This window comes from Mytilus trossulus, chromosome 6 (assembly GCF_036588685.1).
Source record: "Mytilus trossulus isolate FHL-02 chromosome 6, PNRI_Mtr1.1.1.hap1, whole genome shotgun sequence".
NCBI classification, from domain to species: domain Eukaryota; kingdom Metazoa; phylum Mollusca; class Bivalvia; order Mytilida; family Mytilidae; genus Mytilus; species Mytilus trossulus.
Genome location: NC_086378.1, coordinates 7596555 through 7623343, shown reverse-complemented (window position 1 = coordinate 7623343; position 26789 = coordinate 7596555). Strand labels below are relative to the sequence as shown.

Genomic DNA, 26789 nt, shown 5'->3' with positions numbered 1-26789 from the left:
TCGGTTAAGCAATCCTAGCGTGGAGAGTTGTCTCGTTGGCAATCAAATCACATCTCACGAGTCTTTTTTATAAATATGTTTGGGTATTTTTCTACCTGGTTTATAACTATTCTATTTATGAGATGAAGATGTTTTTCAACAGGTTCGCCAAGAATCATACATAAATGTTCACTCAGACTAGGGAATTGACTCGTTGTGTCTAAGTTCAATCGTAAAATATTTGTTGGAAAACACAACAATCGTTGCTGGACCTATTTGCAGATATTAAAATTGAACTGTCAAAACATGCAAATAACAATCATAATGCTCGTATTGCATTGAGTTATGTCAAGGACATGATGTAGTTAAGATAGCGACGATATCATCGATATCTATATTAACTTAATCACTTAAGACCCCATTTAACTACTACACTAGTTGCCATGGTTCATCTATTTTTGTCGATATCGACGATACAGATGATATTGTATCGATATCGACATTCACGTAATAACTATAAAACCCCATTTATTTACTTTATGAATAACAGTTAGATGTGCTTCATCAATAGGTGTCAATTTCAACTATATCAAAGATATCGACAATTAATTTCATTTTCTTTAAGCATTATATTCTGTTGATTATCTCTTGGTTTACGATGTCGTGATATTTCAATTTCCTGCGTCTTTTGTGGCTTTGAATCTAATACGTTGTATAATCTAAAACAATATACATGTATAAAGATATAAACCATATCGAATCAATATCAACATTCAAATTTTCCTTGGTGATTTTTTTTCTTCAAATGTATTGGTCTGATTTATCACTTTGTATGCATTTTATTTTTAAACAATTATTCCTGTTATAATGTTCAGTCGGTTGATATCGTCGATATCGACATTTTAATATCTTATCTTATCTTATCTTAATTTCCCATGTGATGTGTGTCATTCTGTCCTTACTTTGTATAGTTTAAACGCTGAATTCATCTAAATTCTAAGTCAATATCGACACCGAATTATTTTGGTTTTGATTCATAACTTTGTATTCATTTCAAATAAGTGTCAATATCAACGATCATCAACAATTTTGATTCAAAATCATAAGTTTTGTTCCGCTTAGTTCATATGTTTATATGAAAATTTCTAATTTCTAATTCATTATTTCTGTTTTCTTTGAAAACATTTTACGCAAATGTAGATTTTGCCTAGTTGATCGCGCAACATCGATATCGATATCTGGCATGTGTGGGTTTGGCCTGCGACTACTATAATATTATAGTAGTCTCAGGTCCCACGGCCCCAGCTTGTCTGGCTAAACAGCCGTCGGACGTCAGAGTAATCTCGGACTAGTGTGGCATAGATGTCTTTAATAAGCAGATATCGTGTCGACATTGTCAATATCTACATCTGGGTGTGTCATGAATTATCGATTATCTATCGTGTCGTCATTGCCGATATCGATATATGTGTACATCTTGAATCAATAAAAATGTGTACACTTTTTGGACTTTCTGGCACGTTATTCTTGTTCGTTTCGTCGGTGATAGGATAAGGCAAACCGGATAATTTTTTATCCGTCGTTTACTTAGAAGTTTACAATCTCCAAAATGTCAGCCTTCTGTAAAATTATTTTTCTTTTCCAGATTTTCTATCATAGCAGTTATTTCAATATTAATTGTCGATCACATGAGGAATTTTTTATTTACTCTAGCAAAGAGCATAATATAATTAGTACAATGAAATAGATTGACAATACACTGCATTGCAAAATGAAATATATTTGTGTGATGAACCTTGCCCCATCTTTCATGTCTTATCTCTTTAATAAGTCTGGGGACTATCTCTAAAATGGGTTACTCAATCATGTTGGGGAGATTATTGTTCGCAGATGACTGTATTTTGTACAGAACAATTAAAAACCAACATGATTGTACCATCTTACAAACTAACTTAGACAGGTTGGGAACAAACCCCCTGGATGGTGATTATACCTGTATAGAGGGATAAACCTCTTAAAATTATCCCTCTATAGAGGGGTATTTGTGTTTGCACTGGATTTAAAGCAAATAAGGGCAGAATGGCATTTTCTAATTATATTGGCTATAATCTCTAGCAGTAGGTGCATCAACATATATGCACTTTACTAAAAATTGGGATAACCCCTTTTCTGCTAAAGTGACAAAACTTGAAATCTATTGTATACCTATCTGAACACCTGATCAACATCAAAAGGAATAGTTGACCTTTAAATTTCATGTTAAATCTAACAATAGAAATTCTGTTCAGTGAGGCATAAGTGAGTAGAATTTACCTGATCATCACAGCTTTCAATCATGGTGAACAATAGATTTTATATTTAGTCAGATAAGCAGCAAACTGGGCATGTGCATATTAAACTAAGTACATCAATTGGTGCATCAACTGTTGCAGGTTACTGCCATAATAAGTAGAGAATGCCATTCTGCCCTATTTTGATTTAAATCCAGTCCAAACAAAAATACCCCTCTATAGAGGGATAATTTTATCCCTCTATAGAAGGTTTATCCCTCTATACAGGTATAATCACCATAGAGAGGGTTTGTTCCCAATAAACAGTTAGGAAAAAATACTAAAATTTGCCCTTATGAATTTTACCATTCCCTTTTCATTGCTTTCTTGCAATATGAAGCTTACTGTTTGTGTCATATATGGGCATATGTATGTAATCAGAATCTTCCATAGATTTTATTTCCAGTATATAAAATGGTAAAATATAATTTCTTTTTTGTGTATCCATGGCAACAATCTGCATTTATTTGTTATAAAATATTGCAAAAAGGGGGGGAAAGATGTCACATATTTCCCCAAAATTTGACTAAAAGTAGAATTTCAATTGCCTGAAGTAATACCTTTTCTGAAACTGTGTACATATATCATTCAGCAAATCCAATGAAAATCATATGTCTTTCATCTCATTTTTTTGTAAAATTGCGTCAAAAACTTCGTGTAGAAAAAGAGTGTTTGTAAACAGTACATTAATTTCTGGACCGATGGCCGGTCTAGCTATGAAAATACGGACTGTCAAACAGAAAACAGCCCATAAAACATGTAAAAAATAATCTTGATGCTCTTATAAACCACCTTTGAAGGCTAAATTAGCACTCATCTGTCTAAAAATGAATTTTATTTCACAATAACTTTCCATTTTGAAAAATCCACAGGGGCCATAATGCGAAACTAAACTCCTAACTGTGTATTGCTACCTTAATAGTAAATATTTTTTTCAAATTCTCCCTTTTAACTTATTTTCTGAGTTCTGCTAGCTAAAACGAGTAAATTGGCCTTTTATCTTTGAAAATTGGTTGAGTAATGAATATTTTATGAAGGTTAGCAGTTGACACTGAAACGCGACAAAAACTGATTTTAAGAAAGGTGCCAAGTCAAAGTGTAAAATCTTGTCTCTACCTCAATTTTTAGCCAAATCTTAAAAATTGTACCTCTTTTGTCAGTTTTTTAATGTTGAATATCATAATAAGATCTCTGATGATGCACCATTGTACAAAATTTAGCAATTTTAAGCATAAAAATGTTAATCTTTATGCTTATTGCATACCAAAGACTTGATTAAAAAACTTGTGATAGGGAATCAATTTCTTACATCTGATTTAACTATACATCTAATATATGCCAAAATGGAACATGAAATCTTGATAAAAACAATAATATGATATATTCGCAAGAAAAAATCCAACGCGTTCAATACTTGGGCTTCTACATGCAGCCCAATCCATCAGAAGCAAGCGTTAAACATTGAGAACAAATAAAAGCCTAGTGTCAAAATGTCTAATTTTGGTTGCTAAGGACTGTAAACAATAAAATTGACACATATTGTCATTGTTAAACACTTAATTTACTCAGAAGTTGATTTTGAATCTAAATATCAATAGATTTGTGGCATGAAAAGTCTTAAATTATACAATTCTGAGCTTGGTAAGTATGCCTTAATAGTAAATATTTTTTTCAAATTCTCCCTTTTAACTTATTTTCTGAGTTCTGCTAGCTAAAACGAGTAAATTGGCCTTTTATCTTTGAAAATTGGTTGAGTAATGAATATTTTATGAAGGTTAGCAGTTGACACTGAAACGTGACAAAAACTGATTTTAAGAAAGGTGCCAAGTCAAAGTGTAAAATCTTGTCTCTACCTCAATTTTTAGCCAAATCTTAAAAATTGTACCTCTTTTGTCAGTTTTTTAATGTTGAATATCATAATAAGATCTCTGATGATGCACCATTGTACAAAATTTAGCAATTTTAAGCATAAAAATGTTAATCTTTATGCTTATTGCATACCAAAGACTTGATTAAAAAACTTGGTGATAGGGAATCAATTTCTTACATCTGATTTAACTATACATCTAATATATGCCAAAATGGAACATGAAATCTTGATAAAAACAATAATATGATATATTCGCAAGAAAAAATCCAACGCGTTCAATACTTGGGCTTCTACATGCAGCCCAATCCATCAGAAGCAAGCGTTAAGCCGATAGAGAACAAATAAAAGCCTAGTGTCAAAATGTCTAATTTTGGTTGCTAAGGACTGTAAACAATAAAATTGACACATATTGTCATTGTTAAACACTTAATTTACTCAGAAGTTGATTTTGAATCTAAATATCAATAGATTTGTGGCATGAAAAGTCTTAAATTATACAATTCTGAGCTTGGTAAGTATGCCATAAGGTAGCAATAAACAGTTAGGAAAAAATACTAAAATTTGCCCTTATGAATTTTACCATTCCCTTTTCATTGTTTTCTTGCAATATGAAGCTTACTGTTTGTGTCATATATGGGCATATGTATGTAATCAGAATCTTCCATAGATTTTATTTCCAGTATATAAAATGGTAAAATATAATTTCTTTTTTGTGTATCCATGGCAACAATCTGCATTTATTTGTTATAAAATATTGCAAAAAGGGGGGAAAGATGTCACATATTTCCCCAAAATTTGACTAAAAGTAGAATTTCAATTGCCTGAAGTAATACCTTTTCTGAAACTGTGTACATATATCATTCAGCAAATCCAATGAAAATCATATGTCTTTCATCTCATTTTTTTGTAAAATTGCGTCAAAAACTTCGTGTAGAAAAAGAGTGTTTGTAAACAGTACATTAATTTCTGGACCGATGGCCGGTCTAGCTATGAAAATACGGACTGTCAAACAGAAAACAGCCCATAAAACATGTAAAAAATAATCTTGATGCTCTTATAAACCACCTTTGAAGGCTAAATTAGCACTCATCTGTCTAAAAATGAATTTTATTTCACAATAACTTTCCTTTTTGAAAAATCCACAGGGGCCATAATGCGAAACTAAACTCCTAACTGTGTATTGCTACCTTAGACTGCCTATCAAAATGGGAACAAACTTGGGGTATGCATTTCCACCCAGAAAAATTCAAGTCACTAACTGTAACATGATCTCAGTCACATACAAACTTAACTATGTACTTAAAGGCCACATTCTAGAATCAGTCAACACAGCAAAATATCTTGGTATTACCTTGTTCAACAACATGTCATGGGATACCCATATCAACAACATCACGGCTAAAGCAAGATCTTACGCTTTTTATGAAGAAACTTAAATATTAATCAGGAAGAAACAAGAAGTTTGGCTTATAAATCTATGGTACGATCAAACCTCAATACTGCTCTACAGTTTGGTCCTAGATCTAATACCCAAAAACAAAAAAATAATATTGAAAAGGTACAAAGAAGGGCAGCACCAACAGGTATCATAATACCAGTAGTGTCACTTCCTGATTGACCATCTTAAATGGAAGTCACTGGAAACTCGCAGAAACATCAATCAAGTAGTTTTACAATGATGTATAAGATCACACACCAATGTATAGCAGTTGACCCAAACCTTTACCTCTCACCACAGCCAGTCAAAAACACCAGATTCACCAATTCACTACAATATCAAACTTTCAGCACCAGAACAGATTACTTTTTAAGTACAGCCTTTTTCCAAACACAGTTGTACTCTGCCAGTCTGGAATTCACTACCACAAAACATCACTAGTGTAAACTCTTTGGATCAGTTTATAATACTGATCCAAAGTCAGTATATTTACATGTACATGTATTCATCCACCCTGTTTCATAATGTACATATATGTAAATGAGTTATTTTTTTAAATTTTTGCACATAGGGCATAGGGATAGTGATCCTGCGGTGGGGGTGGTGTTAGCTTACTTCTTAAATGCTTTATATTTTAGAAGGTGGAAGACCTGGATGCTTCATACTTTGTATATAGATGCTTCATGTTATGAAGTTTCTGTCAGTCACATGTCCAATGTCCTTGACCTCATTTTCATGGTTCAGTGGCTACTTTAAAAAAATATTAAGATTTTTTGTAATGCTAAATTCTCTCTTATTATAAGTAATAGGATAACTATATTTGGTATGTGGGTACCTTGCAAGGTCTTCATGCCTGTCTGATAGACAGTTTTCACTTGACCTCAACCTCATTTCATGGATCAGTGAACAAGGTTAAGTTTTGGTTGTCAAGTCCATATCTCAGATACTATAAGCAATAGGTCTTGTATATTCAGTGTATGGAAGGACTGTAAGGTGTTCATGTCCAACCGGCAGGTCACTGAGGTGTCATCTGACCTTGACCTCATTTTCATGGTTCAGTGGTCAAAGTTAAGTTTTTGTGTTTTGGTCTGTTTTTCTAAATACTATATGCAATATAGGTTAACTATATTTGGTGTATGGAAATATTTTATGATCTATATATATTAGTGCCACAGGTTTTATTTGACCTTGACCTCATTGTCATGCTTCATTGCTCAGTGTTAAGTTTTAATGTTTTGGTCTGTTTTTCTTAACCTATAAGCAGTAGGTTAACTATATGTGTTGTATGGAAGAATTGGTAGCTGTACATGTCTTCCTGAAATGGTTCATCTGACCTTGACCTTAATTTCATGGTACATCAATGGTCAATGATTAGTTTTTTAGTTAATGTTAAGTTTATGTGACAGTTGTAATAGAGCTTTATATTTAGGACTATCAACATAATATCAGTGATTGGTAAAGAAGGCGAGAAATTTCAGTGTGTGCACTCTTGTTTATTATTATATACATTTCATATTATATATGATCAAATTATTCACCATTCATTTTCTGTTATTCAGATACAATTGAAGAATCAACAATGTTTTGAAAGAGATAATGTAAACAGATAACAGATGTCCAGGAGAAATCAAGGAAGTAAATTAGATGTAATGGCATATATCATTTGCCAAATACCTGGTATCATCTTCTTCTACTTCAGAACAAACAAACTAGTACGCTTCATCATTTTAGTCTTCCTTCTCGTGTTTTATTGTGAATTTCTACATTATTATTTTGTGTTACTGATGTGTAAATGGCCGACTTTACCTCATCAACAAGCGGAAGGAACTATAGGTGGAATGAAATCCCCTCCACTGAAAGCTATGATAATTGCCGATACACATATTTTAGGATGGAGAGAAGGTCATTGGCTGGATAGAATAAGAAGGTAAATCATATACATGTATGTAGAATTTACAGTTTTTATGTCTAAATTTTATGACAGAGAAGGAAATGTTAAGGTGGTTATTTGATCTTAATATAAGGGTGGGTGAGTTGCCTGAAATTTTCTTGGCAAAATCAATGAAAATGTTTATGTGATTTAATGCCATCTAATACCATGAATACCTTTGATTGTCTGTTTGAGATATTTAGTTTATTACATAGAGCAGTTCAGGAGTTGATTGTCTGTTTGAGATATTTAGTTTATTACATAGAGGAGTTCAGGAGTTGATTGTCTGTTTGAGATATTTAGTTTATTACATAGAGGAGTTCAGGAGTTGATTGTCTGTTTGAGATATTTAGTTTATTACATAGAGGAGTTCAGGAGTTGATTGTCTGTTTGAGATATTTAGTTTATTACATAGAGGAGTTCAGGAGTTGATTGTCTGTTTGAGATATTTAGTTTATTACATAGAGGAGTTCAGGAGTTGATTGTCTGTTTGAGATATTTAGTTTATTACATAGAGGAGTTCAGGAGTTGATTGTGTGTTTGAGATATTTAGTTTATTACATAGAGGAGTTCAGGAGTTGATTGTGTGTTTGAGATATTTAGTTTATTACATAGAGGAGTTCAGGAATTGATTGTCTGTTTGAGATATTTAGTTTATTACATAGAGGAGTTCAGGAGTTGATTGTCGGTTTGAGATATTAAGTTTATTACATAGAGGAGTTCAGGAGTTGATTGTCTGTTTGAGATATTTAGTTTATTACAAAGAGGAGTTCAGGAGTTGATTGTCTGTTTGAGATATTTAGTTTATTACATAGAGGAGTTCAGGAGTTGATTGTCTGTTTGAGATATTTAGTTTATTACAAAGAGGAGTTCAGGAGTTGATTGTCTGTTTGAGATATTTAGTTTATTACAAAGAGGAGTTCAGGAGTTGATTGTCTGTTTGAGATATTTAGTTTATTACATAGAGGAGTTCAGGAGTTGATTGTCTGTTTGAGATATTTAGTTTATTACATAGAGGAGTTCAGGAGTTGATTGTCTGTTTGAGATATTTAGTTTATTACAAAGAGGAGTTCAGGAGTTGATTGTCTGTTTGAGATATTTAGTTTATTACATAGAGGAGTTCAGGAGTTGATTGTCTGTTTGAGATATTTAGTTTATTACATAGAGGAGTTCAGGAGTTGATTGTCTGTTTGAGATATTTAGTTTATTACATAGAGGAGTTCAGGAGTTGATTGTCTGTTTGAGATATTTAGTTTATTACATAGAGGAGTTCAGGAGTTGATTGTCTGTTTGAGATATTTAGTTTATTACATAGAGGAGTTCAGGAGTTGATTGTCTGTTTGAGATATTAAGTTTATTACATAGAAGAGTTCAGGAGTCAGATTAAACATGTTAAAAGAGAGGCAAAGGATAACAAAGAGACATTCTAATAAATAAGTTGAAAATAAATTGACAATGCCAATACCAAAAAAGGAAAAGACAAACAACAGTACACAAAACACGTAAAGGAAAACTAAAATATCTATTTACATGTACGTTTATACTACTGTTCGAAATTCTTGTATATCAGTAAAGTTGGTAGGTAGCTAAAACATCTATTTACATGTACGTTTATACTACTTTTCGAAATTCTTGTATATCAGTAAAGTTGGTAGGTAGCTAAAACATCTATTTACATGTACGTTTATACTACTGTTCGAAATCCTTGTATATCAGTAAAGTTGGTTTGTTCTTGGCAAAAAAAGAACAAAAATGTAAGTTAAGATATGACATGCATAAACTTTATATGCAGTGCTTATATAATTGGGTAAAATAAGTAAAATCTGTTGCAGATTAATTATTCTAGAAGAATATTTAAAAACTTAATAGAAGTTGGCATAATCCAGGAATTAATTTAATGAAGGAGTCTCGGTGGCAGAGTGGTCTAAGTAGTTACTACTGTAATCAATAGCCTAACACTTAGGTTGCAAGTTTGGAATCCCATTCATGTGGATGCACTCAATTCTAATCTTAATTGACTAGGGTTGTCAGTTTCCCTATTAAAAGTCAGTTGTTTTCTGCTGGCACTCAAGCTTACATTACCAATAAAAACTGGCCGCCAAGAAATAACCTAAAAGTGGTGATTAAAAGTGGTGATTAAAGTGGTGTTAAAACACCATCAATCAATGATTTTAATATTTCAATCATGTGATCCAGTTACACTGTAAAGTATTTTAATATTTCAATCATGTGATCCAGTTACACTGTAAAGTATTTTAATATTTCAATCATGTGATCCAGTTACACTGTAAAGTATTTTAATATTTCAATCATGTGATCCAGTTACACTGTAAAGTATTTTAATATTTCAATCATGTGATCCAGTTACACTGTAAAGTATTTTAATATTTCAATCATGTGATCCAGTTACACTGTAAAGTATTTTAATATTTCAATCATGTGATCCAGTTACACTGTAAAGTATTTTAATATTTCAATCATGTGATCCAGTTACACTGTAAAGTATTTTAATTATTTTATTTGTTTGTATTTGTTTGCTTTTGCAGTTATCTTACACAAACCTATTATGTTTCAGAGAATGGATGATGGAGAGATCCTTTCAGGCCTCTATGACAATACATAATCCACAGGTTGTTTTTATGCTAGGTATGAACACGATAAATTCCATTTTAGATAATTTTAAATTATGTTTTGTAACGAGCAGTCTACAATCTACATGTTCTTCATGTTACTGATTTTCAAATATGATTAAAAAGTATCACATTTAAGTACAAAAAAATGTACTTGCTAGGATTATTTCAGATAAACCTGGTTTCAAAAAAACACCTTTTTGACTAATATGACCATGTAAAGTAACATGGGCATATAGTTAACAACAATGAGAGATTTTGTGTTTGGCAGCCAAATCTTAGAAAACTATGTACAAAAAGTTACATGTATAAATGCATCTAGAACAGATGAGTATGTTCTGTCCATTCAGTTGTCTGCTAGACAACAGTGTTCTTCCCAGGCTGTTTTAGCGCTGCAGTATTCAGCGCTTTTGCATTTCAACCTGTGGCTATTGGTCAGACCGCAGCGCTATCCAATCAAATATCAGTGCTATTGTTTTTTTTAATTTTCCAGTGTTTTGCTGTAAAATTTCAATCACATGATCAACTGGTTGATTTGTCTGAGATCAATAATTCACCTTTCAAAGATAATTTATGCATGATGAATCAGTTCAATGAAAACATGAGATTTGTCACAAAGTAATATTTTTGTTACTCCTTTCTCAGAAACTACTTTACAGAATTACTTTTTAGTTGTTCACCATCTTGCACTGATAAATTATAATGCTTTAGCAGTTTTCGTTTCTATAAGAAACTGACTTCCTGTTTGCCAATACATTGAATTTTTCAACATGTAACATTTCATAACACATTTTTCCAATTATTTTAAACAGAATGATTTGATATTTGGTCAACAGCTCAGCAGTGATGAGTTGTAATGTGTGTAAATTTAATTTATGTTTATTTCTAAGTTCAGAGTTCCTATAGGACAATGCTCATTCATAAAAACAAATTCAGATTTATATATGTGATAATGTAAGGCAATGACATGTACGTACAGCCTTATTAATTTTGATAAACTTATTACACATTTGAAATATTTCAGGTGATTTGTTAGATGAAGGCAAATGGTGCTCTAGTAAAGAATTCAACTTTCATGTAAAAAGATTTAAAAAGATGTTTAAAGTCCCATCAGGGACTGATGTATATACAGTGGCAGGGAACCATGATATAGGATTTCATTATATGTAAGACTGTGTTGAAATTCTAGTAGATGTACTGTTATAGGTGATATAGGATTTTATTATTATATAACAACAAATTTTTTTGTGTGTCATATAATGGTATCATGTTGGGGTTGTCTTCGTCGTCTAAAGACACATTTAGTTTCCTTTTTCAATTACTTTAGTTTAAGGGGGCTCGCAGGCCTAAATCATTTTTTTTTATTTGATATAGGATTTCTCTATATTTTTCTTTAAATGAACTTTATCTTATACTTAATAGAAAAATGAAATAAAAAAATGGGGTCACTGTTCATTTACGCTCACAATCTGCCTTTGAAAGAAGCATACATTTTTGTTTATGTCCTTTTTTCTGTTGAACTAATAGGAGAAATAGCGGTAATATCGAAATAAAAAAAGAACTAAATTACAGAAATCGCTTAAAATTTACAATTATTTAGTTAATGTACAGCTTATTCGAAAACAACAATAAAAAATATAGGTCACCTATGAGTTAAAAAAGACATTTCAATTTTAATGCCAAAAAATGGCATTTTTGAACCAAAGGGAGATAATTTTGAGCTTTTTCAATGATATCTACATTTTAAAAGTCACATGGGGCCAACACGAATATATTTTTTGGAATGATTTTTGTACCATATGATAAAATAACAACTACTTAAGGTAATACATAAAATTTATAATGAAAAATTAAAGTTTAATTTTTTTCTGAAAATCTTATACCCGCGAACTTCCTTAAGTGAATGGATCTCTACAAATTTTTATCAGAAGGTTCAATACCACTAAAGGAAGGTTGGGATTAATTTTGGAGGTTATGGTCCCAAAAGGTTAGGAATAAGGGACCCAAAAAAAGCATTTTTGTAGTTTTCAAACAATAACTTGTGTTTAAGTGTATGAGTCTCTCTGAAATTGTACCACAAGTTTCCATACCATGAAGGGATGGTATATATTGACTTTGGGGGTTATGGCTCAAAAAGTTTTGGAAAAAGGGGGAAAACTAGGTATTTCTGGTCAATGGACAATTAAGACAATTTAAAAGTGGTGTAAGGGAGGTAATTAAAAAACAGTTTACATACAATGCTGGGTATGTTCTAATTTACCTTCCTACTTGTAAATCATATTTAAAGAAATGTCAGGTTTTGAACAAATGGCAAAAAAAAAGGGTTGTGGTATTAGTTTTCAATTTTTTTCCCCCAAATTTCATATTTTTGAAAAGATTGAAGAAGAAATCTTTAATAGCACAATATTGTGTAATAAATTTGTAAGATCTTGACATTTGTTTTGTGTCAGATACTCACATTTTGTCAAAACTTTTGATCATAATCCAAATTCAGAGCTGTATCAAGCTTGAATGTTGTGTCCATACTTGCCGCAACTGTTCAGGGTTTGACCTCTGCGGTCGTATAAAGCTGCACCCTGCAGAGCACCTGGTATGTAAGACTGTGTTGAAATTCTGGTAGATATACTTGAGTAGAAGTACTGCTATACATGTAGGTGATTTGAAATAGGGTTTCTATTATGTATTTTGATTCCTTGATTGTCTTGGCTACACATTTTTGGTAAATTGAGGAAAAGTGGTTTTTATGCCCCACCTACGATGTTTTCTGGTCTGTGCGTCCATTCTTCCGTCTGTTCCTTTGTCTGTCTGTTCGTTCATCCGTCTGTCCAGCTTCAGGTTAAAGTTTTTGGTCAAGGTAGTTTTTGATGAAGTTGAAGTCCAATCGACTTCAAACTTTGTACACATGTTCCCTGTGATATGATCTTTCAAATTTTAATGCCAAATTAGAGTGTTTACCCCAATTTTACGGTCCATTGAACATAGAAAATGATAGTGCGAGTGGGGCATTCGTGTACTGGGGACACATTCTTGTTTTTAATAATTCTCATGTGATATCAACAGATCCACCATAGAACGCTTCAAAAAATTTGTACTTTGTCAAACTCATACATTTGAAGTAAAGTTTACTTATGAAGTTGTACACTTATTGTACAAGGGAAATAAAGATAGGTTGTTGGATTTTATATGTATTTAAAATGTCCTTGTAAAAACATAGAAATGCATTATATCAAGCAAATAATCTTTTAAGGGCTATAGAGGAAGGGTGCATAAAAACCTCTTCAATCAAAAATAACTTTATTTTCGAGCAAGCAATTACTATTTTAGGAAACAGGCAAATGACTAGTTATAAGAGAGTTATGAAGTGAATAAATTGACTTTTGCAGGGTAAAAAGGGAGCAAGAACACCATTGAATAATGTTCAAGTACTCAAGGGACTGAAAAAGTCCATTTACCAGTGCAGATATTTTTTTCAAATACAATTAAATGTCAACCTCAAATCACACATTTTTTCAAGCTTGATGCAAAAAAGATAAGTAAATTATCTGATGAGACATAAAAGTTTGAAGTTATATATATGCTAGTTTTATTGGTACTTAGATATTTTCCCATATATATATATATATATTCATCAACAAATATGGATTTTTTTACTCATTTCTGTAACTTGGCACCTTCTGCACATTGACTTCATGAACATAAATAATTTTAGAAATGTTTATAATTCAACATATCTGACTGATTCATGTTTGTGATACTATAGGATCTCTGATTATAACAGAAGAAGATTTGATAAAGCCTTTTCTACATCTCCAGTAAAGATGGTTCATAAAGATGGTGTCACGTTTGTATTACTGAACAGTATGGCTATGGAAGGGGATGGCTGTAATCTTTGTAGTCAAGCTATCAATGATTTAGAAGATATATCATGGGAATTAAAATGTGCAAAGGTATGACTTTATCAGAATAAAGTATAACAGTAAACACATATTTATAAAAGTGATTTGGTTTAATGAAAACTGATTTACATGAGCATTTCTTGGTACTGTGTATTCATTATATGAATATTATAGGAAGAATAAATGTTCTGTGGGCTTGAATATTATAGGAAGAATAAATGTTCTGTATATATAGGTTTGAATGCAAACTTTGGCAAACCACAAAATCAAATGTCTACAAATAAATATTTTGTTATCATTCCATAAAAATTGATACCCATAAGAATAAATAAATCCACACATTATCTAAAAAGTATTTTATACATATGGTAATAGAATAAAAGGATGTATGGAGTATCAATCCAATACACAAATTCAGTTAATGCAAAATAAAAAGAAAAAACAAGTGCTTTATTTGCTGTTCCTCATCTCAAAGTCAATGTGAGACCTTCACCACAGAGCAAAATAAAAAGTCTTACCTCACTACAAGTTTTAGACAGCTCCAAGCTTTTAAAGTTTCTATAAAAGATTTGAAGATTCATTTAAAAATAAGTGATCATAGTTATCTCCATTAATCTAATGGTTTTATTGACCAGATTTTTGTGTCAAAAATGTCGGTTATTGATTTTGGGATGTACAGCGGGCGGTCGGCAATCAAATGTTGCCCGTGCATTAACTCATGAACTGTTCAACCAAACCTTTTTAAATTTTAATATGTTATCACTGACAACTAAATGAAGGTCAAGTTCAATAATGGCGATTTTGACATTTACGGTTCAGGTGTTATGGTTCTTGAAAGATTGAAAAATGATGTTTCCAGTTGTGTCTGTGCATTTTCTCATGGACCATTCAACCAAAGCTTTTGAAATTTTTATATGTTGTTACTGATGACAAAATAGAGGTCAAGTTCAATAATGACGATTTTGACTTTTACCGTGTAGGAGTTATGGTTCTTTAAAGATCGTAAAATGGCGTTTCCATTCACGTTTTTGCATTTACTCATGAACCAATCAATCTAGTCAAATTTGATATTGCCGATTTTCACTTTCACCATTCATCAGTAATGGTTCTTGTGATATTGCCAGGACACAAATAAATGTTAATAAATCTGGTTTGTCGTTGTGACAGCCTCTTGTCACTATTATTATTATCATTTTCAGGGTATATCAGAAGGTAAAGAAATGCCAGCTGTCTGTAATGGTTTTAAAAAATTTAAATATTCACAGCCAATATTATTACAGGTACAAATTATTTATGGATGCTTTTTTTATCTTGCCAATCACTAAATATTTTGCTAAAGCTAAGTACAGAAATTAAAATATGAAAAAATGAGGTGTGGAGTATACATCTTTAAAACACAATCTTATGAGCGATTATGGCATGAAAAAACATACATCTATAATACACAACCTAATGGCCAATTATGGCATGAAAAAACATACATCTATAAGACACAACCTAATGGCCAATTATGGCATGAAAAAACATACATCTATAAGACACAACCTAATGGCCAATTATGGCATGAAAAAACAAAAGGTATCAGTTATTCAACATATAGTCTTCAAACGTAGAGGCTATGATAAAAACATTAAGAAAAAAAAAGGAAAATCACAAAAAACTGAACTTAGAGGAAAATCAATTCGGAAAGTCCATTATCACATGGAAATCAAATAACAAAACACATCAAAAACGAATGGATAAGAACTGTCATATTTCTGACTTGGTACAGGCATTTTCAAATGTAGAAAATGGTGGATTTAACCTGGTTTTATAGCGCTAACCCTCTCACTTTATTGACAGTCTCATCAAATTCCGTTATATAACAAGAAATAGCAAGAAATAACCATCGATAAGAATCAAACTCGATTATTTAGACAGGCACTTGAACTGTGACAGGATAAAACTAATTTTAGATATTTCAACCCTCCTTTTTAATCTATATCAGCCAAAAAAAATAAAAAAATACATAATATCAGTGCAGTGATTTTAATTGATCTGTTTTTATTATTTTTGTAGCATTTTCCCATGTACCGGGCATCGGATGCTAATTGTACATTACCTGATGCAGCTCCACTCGATGAAAAATATATTCCATTTAGAGAGAAGTGGGACTGTTTATCTCAGGAAGCTTCAAAACAGGTAGAATAATTTAATTCAATGTATTCATATATATAAATAATTCTGAAGACAAAACACTTTCATAGATACTATGAAGTCATTTATTTTCGTGGGTATCAATTTTCATGGATTCTTTAAACATTGCATTTTTGTGGATATATTACTTCCTGGTTTTGCCAAAGTCTGCATACAAGCCTATAGAATATTTGCATTTCATTGAACATTTGAATTTGAGGTTCACCTTAACCCACAAAATCCATGACATTGATATCCCTTGAAAAATAACAATGAATCCACAGTAGTATTTAATTTCTATGGGAACAACCTGAGATGTAACTTTTTCTGGTATTTGTTAAATCATAAAACCGCCCAGAACTGACAACTGAGGGCATACACAAATATATGTTGATATATACTTCAGAAGAGAAAAAAGTTGCATATATAATATCATATATTGAAAACAAAAGTAAAGCTTGATAAATTGAATAACCTATTGGTTAGCACAAGACAAGAAGGCATGACATCTAAAACTACACAATAGGCTGAATCTTTTGCATTTACAGCCACTTTGACAGCTGTAGTGATCATGGCCATGGTCATCACTTGAAGTAAGCATTTGTACTGCTTTTATGACGTTAAACTCAGTGTTCTCTGGTATGTCCCACATTGTCTCTGAATCTTTTCGATTGATTTTGACTCATTAAACCAATCATGATTCCAACTTTTGTTTCAATAGGCCAATGTAGAATAATGATTTGTACAAGTTGTTATCTTTTTCTCAGTAAAAATTGTACAAGTAATAACCTGTATGATGGCTTCATACAAGTAATTACTTGTATAAAATGTTTGTACAAGTAATAACGTGTACAAAATAATAACATGTACACGACATATAAAGATATAGGAAGATGTGGTGTGAGTGCCGATGAGACAACTCTCCATCCAAATAACAATTTAAAAATAAGTAAACCATTATAGGCTAATGTACAGCCTTCAAATACACACATATGTGAACATATTTGGCAATCATACAGTGATCTGGAAGGTTTTTTTCACTATGGGCCCAGGGCCCCTCAAAAATAAATTCAATGGGCCATTTTGAAAAATAATGGGCCATGTTGTCAAATGAGTGGGCCATTTGAATTGACTTCTGTAAAAAATAAAAAGTATCATGATTTTTTCATGTTTTGGAAAAGAGGTGTTGGTACTTACCTTTAAGATTTTAAATAAGATCATGGATATTGTTCCTGTGATTCTGTAATTTCAATGAATATACAATAACTTTTTCCAAAATGGACAATATTAAAGATAACCTTTATTTACAATGTTTATTAAACTGTTACTGATGTCTTGGCTTGTTCATGTTCATGTTTTTTTTAACATTAAATTTGGGTCTTCGTCGATACCATACTTATTCCAGACGTTCCGTATTAGAGGACATTTCAGGAACGTCCTCTGCACTTCTTGTATTATTATTATTACTTCATCACGATGACAAGAATAACAGTAGAGAGTACCATTGATTGAAAGAACAAAACAATAATTCGCTGAAGTCATGTTTACAAAATGTCAAAACGAGACAAAGACCAAAAAATGACAAGGACAGTTAAGCGCTTTTTATGGAGACAAAAACTATATTCATAAAAAGGCTTCAGGGGTTTTCAATCGAAATAATAGCAAGCTAAACTAAATTAAAAGATTATAGTTAGAGTTAAATCTCGTCTGAAAAGCCATATTTCACAAATGTAAAGTTGGTTATAAAAGATTATATCATGAATGATCATGGTTAATTACGTTTTTTGGGTTATCAGTTAAACCGCATGGTTCTATTATTACAATAGGAAAACACCCGAGACGTTAAACCGCATGGTTGTATTACCTTAGGAAAACACTCGAGACGTCCTTAAAATATATAGGTGCTCCTATGATTGGAGGAACATTATACAATTGTGTACACACACATGGCGACACGGAACACGATCGGAAATCTACTTGACGATATCTAAACGTTTCGAAACTATGTGAAAAATATCGTGCGCCACATGGGCGCTTACATTTGTCACTCTATGCGCCATTCCTGGTGAATATGCGCTATAGGCGCAAGGCGCACGTCCTTCCCGATCACTGTCATAAAGATTTCCGTCTATCGTAGGTTCAGATATCTTGTCCATTTGTAATTTTTATTTGTGTTGTTTTACAATGTTATTGAAACCCAATTTTATATGTTACAGTTATTTGATTGGATAAATCCACGTCTTATTATAAGTGGACACACCCACCATGGATGTTATGTTTTATATTACAGTTATTTGATTGGATAAATCCACGTCTCATTATAAGTGGACACACCCATCATGGTTGTTATGTTTTATATTACAGTTATTTGATTGGATAAATCCACGTCTCATTATAAGTGGACACGCCCACCATGGTTGTTATGTTTTACAATGTTATTTTACAGTTATTTGATTGGATAAATCCACGTCTCATTATAAGTGGACACACCCACCATGGTTGTTATGTTTTACAATGTTATTTTACAGTTATTTGATTGGATAAATCCACGTCTGATTATAAGTGGACACACCCATCATGGTTGTTATGTTCTACACAACGAAGTCACTCCTGAGTGGACTGTTTCATCATTCAGTTGGAGAAATAAGAAAATTCCATCATTTTTATTGGTAAGTGATTGTGAATGCATTTTGCTTAATATGCTTTTGAGTGTATAGTGGTAAGTAGCAATTCAGGCTGGATTTAATATGAACTTGATTTATATATAATCTATCGCTATCGAAATTTAAGAAATATTTTACCTATACAATTTAACTAATAAAATTGAGAATGGAAATGGGGAATGTGTCAAAGAGACAACAACCCAACCAAATAAAAAAACAACAGCAGAAGGTCACCAACAGGTCTTCAATGAAGCGAGAAATTCCCGCACCCGGAGGCGTCCTTCAGCTGGCCCTTTAACAAATATATACTAGTTCAGTGATAATGAACGCCATACTAATTTCCAAATTGTACACAAGAAACTAAAATTAAAATAATACAAGACTAACAAAGGCCAGAGGCTCCTGACTTGGGACAGGCGCAAAAATGCAGCGGGGTTTTGAGAAAAAAGGTCTACAATTATAAGAACCTTGTATTTTTTGGTTATCTCCATATTTTAGATAAAAATTCTCATCTTGTATTTTATTGTCCATACTAATTTTAATTTTAATAACATATTGGCATCCTTTTTCTGTCATTTAAATGATATCAGTGATACGTGCAATGAATTCAAGTTTGAAATATAATGCTGTGTTTTAAATCCGGTTTTAATTGGGAGCATTGTTAAAGATCAGGATTTTAAATTTTTCTTTTCTTCAGATATATTCTGTCTTCTTTTTTAGGCTGTGATTACAGAGACGAACTTTGAAGTTAGTCAGTGCTATTTACCAAATGAATACACAATATTTTCTTTATACATCACTGGTATTCTTATAATTTTGATCTCACTCCTGTTTCCACGACGACAACCAACTGTGATATATGATGAGGATACTAAGCTTCATTGATACAATGACCATTCAAGGGCCAGTCAAGGTCCTTGTGAATTTCCATCATCATCATTGATACCATTAAAGACACAAGAATAATTTATGAGGTTACCATACATTCCATTCATAAAAATATACTAATGTCAAAAACATCTACGTAAAGAATCATTTTGTCATTTACATACATTTGATTAAACTACATCAAAAGTAAACAGAATAATATGTGTATTTTATGATCATTATTATCATGTTAATCATACATATGTGTCATTTTATGATCATTTGTCTTTATATTATATCATTTTTCCATCTTGAGGAAGGTATTAAGGTGGTACCCAACACTTTAACTAAAATTAATTTGGATCGTTTAATTTTCTTTATAAAAATATTGCATTCATTTAAAAGAATAATCTTTTATCTATCTATATATATCTCTTTTATTATTTTCTATGCATTCATAAGAAAGTTACAGCATTTCAAAGGTTGGTGATTGGAAATAAAAAAATCTTTGTATTGTGCTACCTTAACAAACACTTATTTTAATCATTGAGAAGCTTAATATTCCCTTAACAACACAACGTAATAAAAATGTTTAGCTGATTTTACAGAGTTATCTCCCTGTAGTGTTAGGTACCACCTTAAGTTAAGATAGCATTGCCAATTTTATACAGCCAAAATTTTGTTGATCATTATTTGCTCAAATCATTTGATTATCTAGATGTAGATTATAATACCATCTTATAGCTATAATGTGTCACATGGCATTTTTTATGTGTTTACTTTTATGTAAAGAATCTTGAGGATACAATTTACAAATCTATAATCTAAACTTAGTGTAGTTACTATGTTACCACCAGTTGACATTGTAGTTTGTTAATGACATTGTATTTTGTTAATTTCAATGTATTTTGTTAATTTCAATGTATTTTGTTAATTTCAATGTATTTTGTTAATTTCAAAGTATTTTGTTAATTTCAATGTATTTTGTTAATTTCAAAGTATTTCTAATCATTAAATTCAAAGTTTTTTTTAAATTTTGAGTGAATAATTATTTAAGTATGTGTATATTTGTCATGAATTAAGCAAACACACATCTTTTGCATGTTCAGATGATAAATTCTTGGCAATTTATTTTATAAATTGATTTTTTTATGTCAACATTTATAAATACCAATAAAAGTTTGTATTTCATCATACTATGGTTCAATTCATTCTCCACAGAAGTTTATATGTATTTTTTTGTTCAGTAAACTAAATAGTGATTTACTGATTATGATTATATTAAGGTGGTACCCAACACTTTATTATAATTAATTTGACTAGATAAATTCTCATAAAATTTGGACAAAATATTAATTTTGACCCTTTGAAAAAAATATAAAAATTTAAAAAAACTTGAACCAATCACTTTCATGGAAGAATTTCATTGGATATGTATCAGTTTGACAAACACTAATTTTGATCATTGAGAAACTTAATATTTCCTTAACAGTAGAATGTGATTAAAACGTTCAGCTGATTTTACAGAGTTGTCTCCCTGTAGTGTTAGGTACCACCTTAAACTTATATGATGAAAATAGAAATGTATAATGTGGTGCTTCCATAACACTTTTCTGTATTTACTTTGAACAAGAACTTGCAAACTGTCAGTATTTGTATAACTTGCTCATTAGATTATATGATTGATTACTTTTTAAGTTTTTAACACATGTGTAAAGATATTACCAAAAATAATGGAATATTGAATTCAAGGTATTTCATTATGAACTTGGTTGTATTTATGAAAAACAAGATTCTCAGATGCACTCTGAATTAAATATAGATTTTGTATCCATTACTTGTGTCAAGTTATATTTTAGAGCTGCTAAATAATCTTTAGAAGATTCTAAATATTTCCCAATTGTGATTATCAAATGAAACAAATGGATAAAAAAATAATCATATTCATATAAAGGGTGATTTTATTATCTGATTATTTCATAAAACAAATTACTCTTGATGACTAAAACTAACCAATTTAGTATCTTTTGAAAGTTTTTTAATTGCAAAATGATTAATTAACCCATTTCTTCAATTTATCTGAACATTTGTGAAATTTTTCTAAAGATTGATAGACACTATTATACTTTAAAAACAAGGTGCATTATCTCCCTTGATTTTGCAATGCATTTCAAATACATAACAGGTTACAAAAAATACATGTTTGATAAAATAACACAAACAATGCTGTAGCTGTTATATAGCACATGCATATATATTTATTTATTTACATCATAGTTATTTTTTCTGAAAAATGAGGTGAAGTTTGTAATTTTTGCTTATTATTTGAATATGAATATGAATATATTGTAATATTCACTCTGTAGGGAAGTGGCAATATTCTAAAATGAATTGTTGTTTATAATTTTATATTGAATGTTATATTTTAGATCAATAAAACATGAGACTATTTGCATTTGTTTCTATAAGTTTAATGCACATGCTAATTGTTATAAAAATAGGGAAATTCCATTGGTTTTATACATACATGTATAAGTTTTGATCTCCTAACAGATTTACTTTATGTTTCAAGCATTGAGTGATAACTAGTGGTATTAGGGCACCATTTTCCCCCTAGAATGGTGAATCATAAAGACCACTGTCAGATGAATGGTAACTTTCACTAGCTTAATCTAACATCTTTTTTAAGTTCAAAATTACATTGGAAGGTTTTTATGCAGCATTTTTGGGTATTTTGTTTTTCAGTCTGTGCATCATTTGTACATCTTTCTCTCTGTTCGTTGTACTGTCCGTTTGTCCCACTTCAGGTTAAAGTTTCTGGTCAAGGTAGTTTTTGATAAAGTTGAAGTCCAATCAACTCGAAACTTAGTACACATGTTCCCTATGATATGATTCTCCTAATCCATTGCCAAATTAGAGCTTTGATCCCAAATTTCACAGTCCACTGAACATAGAAAATTATATTGAGATTGGGGCAACCCTCTACTATGGACACATTCTTGTTTTAGCCACTTTTGGTATATGAAAATTGTTCAATCATGTGAATATCATCTCAAGAGTGTACAGGTAATTTGATTAAACATATTTCATTTGTAAGAGGAAGGTTATCTGATAAATAAAAGTAACAGTAGTATACCACTTTTCAAAAGTCATAAATGGAATAGGTAAAAAAAATCTGGGTCACAAAACAAAAACAAGTGATACACACCAACTACTAGTATAAAAGAAAAATTACACAAACGAAACACATCTGCTACGCAAACATAAATAGAAACAAACTATATGATAACAACTGCAATATACCAATATATTCCTGACTTGGTAGGCTTTCCTTTTATTTTCATACTTGCTGGAACTATTTCATAATGAAGAAAAGGGTTAAAACCATTGCTGCAAATCAAGATAATGTTTTCTATCAAGTAAAGCTGTGCTCTGTCATTTACATTGAAACATTCATTTACTTTTATGTTTAGAAGGAATGTATACCTGTATATAATCAATTGGTTTTTTTACCTTGTAAATTTTCTCTACAAAATACTGTTAAATTTTAACAAATCTGTTGTCAGATTAATATAAACTCTTAATGAATATAACAACTACAAACAAATGTTTGGTGACTTGGCAACTAGACTAAGGTCTATATAGCAAGAAAGACATGCTCACACTGAATGCTGACTTTAAACTGTCTGCACCACATTGGCAGAGGTTTATTTGTCAAACATGATACATGTACAGTCACACATATAGAAAAGGATTTTTCTCCACAGCATAAATTTAGTTAGCATAAATTGTACCAAAATTCTTAGTAAGAACTAAATCCAACCCCCCCAACCCCCTTCCCCCCTTGAATTTTTTTTAGACGAAGTGTCTAAATATCTAAGTAAGTTAGTTTCAAGTAATGCTTGGTAGTACCCAATATTTGGATATAGAAACCATACCTTCTTTCTTATATCAACTGCTAAACTTAGTTAATTTCAATCTAAAACATCAGATTTTTAAAATAATGAAAAAATAAAAACAACACTAAATAAATTTCATGTTTAAGTACTTTTCTGACAATACCTGCATCAGGAATGTTCCACCCAAAGTCGATTATTTGAAAACCAAGAATCTTTAAAACATAACAGATGAAGAGCTATATCAGCAATTCACTAAAAATCAAGAAAAAAGTAGACACAATATGTTTTACAAAAGCATCATAATAAACACCATCATGTGACAAAAAGACATGTTTGAATAACTGTTCTTACACCAGTTTGCCGTATTATTAATATGACTTTAAAACTGGAATAAAACGCAATACAAGATTAAGGCAAATGAGACAGAAACCACCAAAAGCTGGTGTTTAAGGTCATTTTTAATTTCCATAGATTGATGATAGATATAGGAAGATGTGGTGTGAGTGCCAATGAGACAACTCTCCATGCAAGTAACAATTTAAAAAGTAAACCATTATAGGTTAAAGTACGGCCTTCAACACGGAGCCTTGGCTCACACCGAACAACAAGCTATAAAGGGCCCCAAAATTACTAGTGTAAAACCATTCAAACGGGAAAACCAACATTTATTATACCCCTTGAAAAGACGCTGGTTTATGTTTATTGGTCTTTTACATACACTGAATGAATGGCTTACTATATGTGATATTGGTTTTGAAAATTGTTGGAGGATGCAGAATGATCTGTAATTAACTATTTCATTAATTGATTATTGTCTCTTTAAAAATGATACACAGTCACATAATGATGACATATGTTTACTCACATAGACCAGGAACAGATATATGTTAGATATACTGTCTCCCACCTTGACTATTAACAGGCAGTTATTTGCATTATTTTGGTCAGTTGGCGTCAGTCATTCATAGTTATTTAACAAATCTTCTCTCCAATACCTACAAATTTCATTGGCCCAAACTTGACCATATTAATTCCAAAAGAAATGTAGGCTTATTTATTTTATAAAGGAATATTAAAAGGATTTTTTTCTGAGACGAGTGCTTGTGCATATATATATCTATATTTTGCATGAGTTAGAACTTTTTGAACTTTTTTCTCACTGGAAGCACAAACATGATAGTTTCTCAATGCTATCAATCAAATCATCTGTTACAAAATTGAACACTTTTTAAAAGGTCTGGGGAGAATGTGGATTCAGAATATTTTATTGTCAGCTGCTTGACTTTTTTACTCCAATATTTGGGATCAAAATATTTTTATTTTTAGGGAAAAACATAGCCCCCCCCCCCTTTTTTAGCTCACCTGGCCCGAAGGGCCAAGTGAGCTTATGCCATCACTTGGCGTCCGTCGTCGTCCGTCGTCTGTCGTCTGTTGTCGTCTGTCATCTTAAACTATTTCAAGAATCTTCTCCTCTGAAACTACTGGGCCAAATACTTCCAAACTTTAACTGAATGTTCCTTAGGGTATCTAGTTTATAAATTGTATCCTAAGTTTTGATCTATCAACAAACATGGCCGCCATTGCTAAAAATAGAACATAGGGGTCAAATGCAGTTTTTGGCTTATAACTCAAAAACCAAAGCATTTAGAGCAAATCTGACATGGGGGTAATATTGTTTATCAGGTCAAGATCTATCTGCCCTGAAATTTTCAGATGAATCAGACAACCCGTTGTTGGGTTGCTGCCCCTGAATTGGTAATTTTAAGGAAATTTTGCTGTTTTTGGTTATTATCTTGAATATTATTATAGATAGAGATAAACTGTAAACAGCAATAATGTTCAGCAAAGTAAGATTTACAAATAAGTCAACGTGACCGAAATGGTCAGTTGACCCCTTTAGGAGTTATTGCCCTTTATAGTCAATTTTTAACCATTTTTCGTAAATCTTAGTAATCTTTTACAAAAATCTTCTCCTCTGAAACTACTGGGCCAAATACTTCCAAACTTTAACTGAATGTTCCTTAGGGTATCTAGTTTATAAATTGTATCCAAAATTTTGATCTATCAACAAACATGGCCGCCATTGCTAAAAATAGAATATAGGGGTTAAATGCAGTTTTTGGCTTATAACTCAAAAACCAAAGCATTTAGAGCAAATCTGACATGGGGGTAATATTGTTTATCAGGTCAAGATCTATCTGCCCTGAAATTTTCAGATGAATCAGACATTCTGTTGTTGGGTTGCTGCCCCTGAATTTGTAATTTTAAGGAAATTTTGCTGTTTTTGGTTATTATCTTGAATATTATTATAGATAGAGATAAACTGTAAACAGCAATAATGTTCAGCAAAGTAAGATTTACAAATAAGTCAACGCGACTGAAATGGTCAGTTGACCCCTTTAGGAGTTATTGCCCTTTATAGTCAATTTTTAACCATTTTTCGTAAATCTTAGTAATCTTTTACAAAAATCTTCTCCTCTATAACTACTGGGCCAAATATTTCCAAACTTTAACTGAATGTTTCTTAGGGTATCTAGTTTATAAATTGCATCCGAAATTTTGATCTATCAACAAACATGGTCGCCATTGCTAAAAATAGAACATAGGGGTCAAATGCAGTTTTTGGCTTATAACTCAAAAACCAAAGCATTTAGAGCAAATCTGACGTTGGGTAATATTGTTTATCAGGTCAAGATCTATCTGCCCTGAATTTTTCAGATGAATCAGACATTTTGTTGTTGGGTTGCTGCCCCTGAATTGGTAATTTTAAGGAAATTTTGCTGTTTTTGGTTATTATCTTGAATATTATTATAGATAGAGATAAACTGTAAACAGCAATAATGTTCAGCAAAGTAAGATTTACAAATAAGTCAACGTGACTGAAATGGTCAGTTGACCCTTTAGGAGTTATTGCCCTTTAAAGACTTTTTTCACAATTTGTTCATCATGTTGACTTACTTTAAAAAATCTTCTCCTTTGAAACTGCAGCTTAACTTAGGCTAAATGAGTTTCAGAGTATCAAGTTTAAATTTTATTTCCTTGTATGTAAAGATAAGATAAGATAAGAAATTTTATTTTAAGTCGGGTTACATTAAATACAAACATAAGCTCT

The 26789-nt window shown here is 31.4% G+C and overlaps 1 protein-coding gene across 4 annotated transcripts; it reads left to right on the top strand.

Moving 5' to 3' along the window:
- The first annotated feature begins 1528 nt into the window (after window positions 1-1528).
- LOC134720689 (metallophosphoesterase 1-like) lies at window positions 1529-22231 on the top strand. Of its 4 annotated transcripts, none has more exons than XM_063583118.1 (9): window positions 1529-1601; window positions 7177-7544; window positions 10123-10193; window positions 11202-11343; window positions 13938-14124; window positions 15273-15353; window positions 16132-16254; window positions 18777-18917; window positions 19632-22231. In XM_063583118.1, the coding sequence occupies exons 2-9, from the start codon at window positions 7231-7233 to the stop codon at window positions 19794-19796; spliced, it is 1224 nt and encodes a 407-aa protein (XP_063439188.1). In that variant the 5' UTR covers window positions 1529-1601; window positions 7177-7230; the 3' UTR covers window positions 19797-22231. The 4 variants fall into 4 exon arrangements, with proteins under 4 accessions (XP_063439188.1, XP_063439191.1, XP_063439189.1 ...); XM_063583119.1 differs by having other exon boundaries at window positions 1533-1590; XM_063583120.1 differs by lacking the exon at window positions 1529-1601 and adding an exon at window positions 1695-1712.
- Window positions 22232-26789: the final 4558 nt, after the last annotated feature.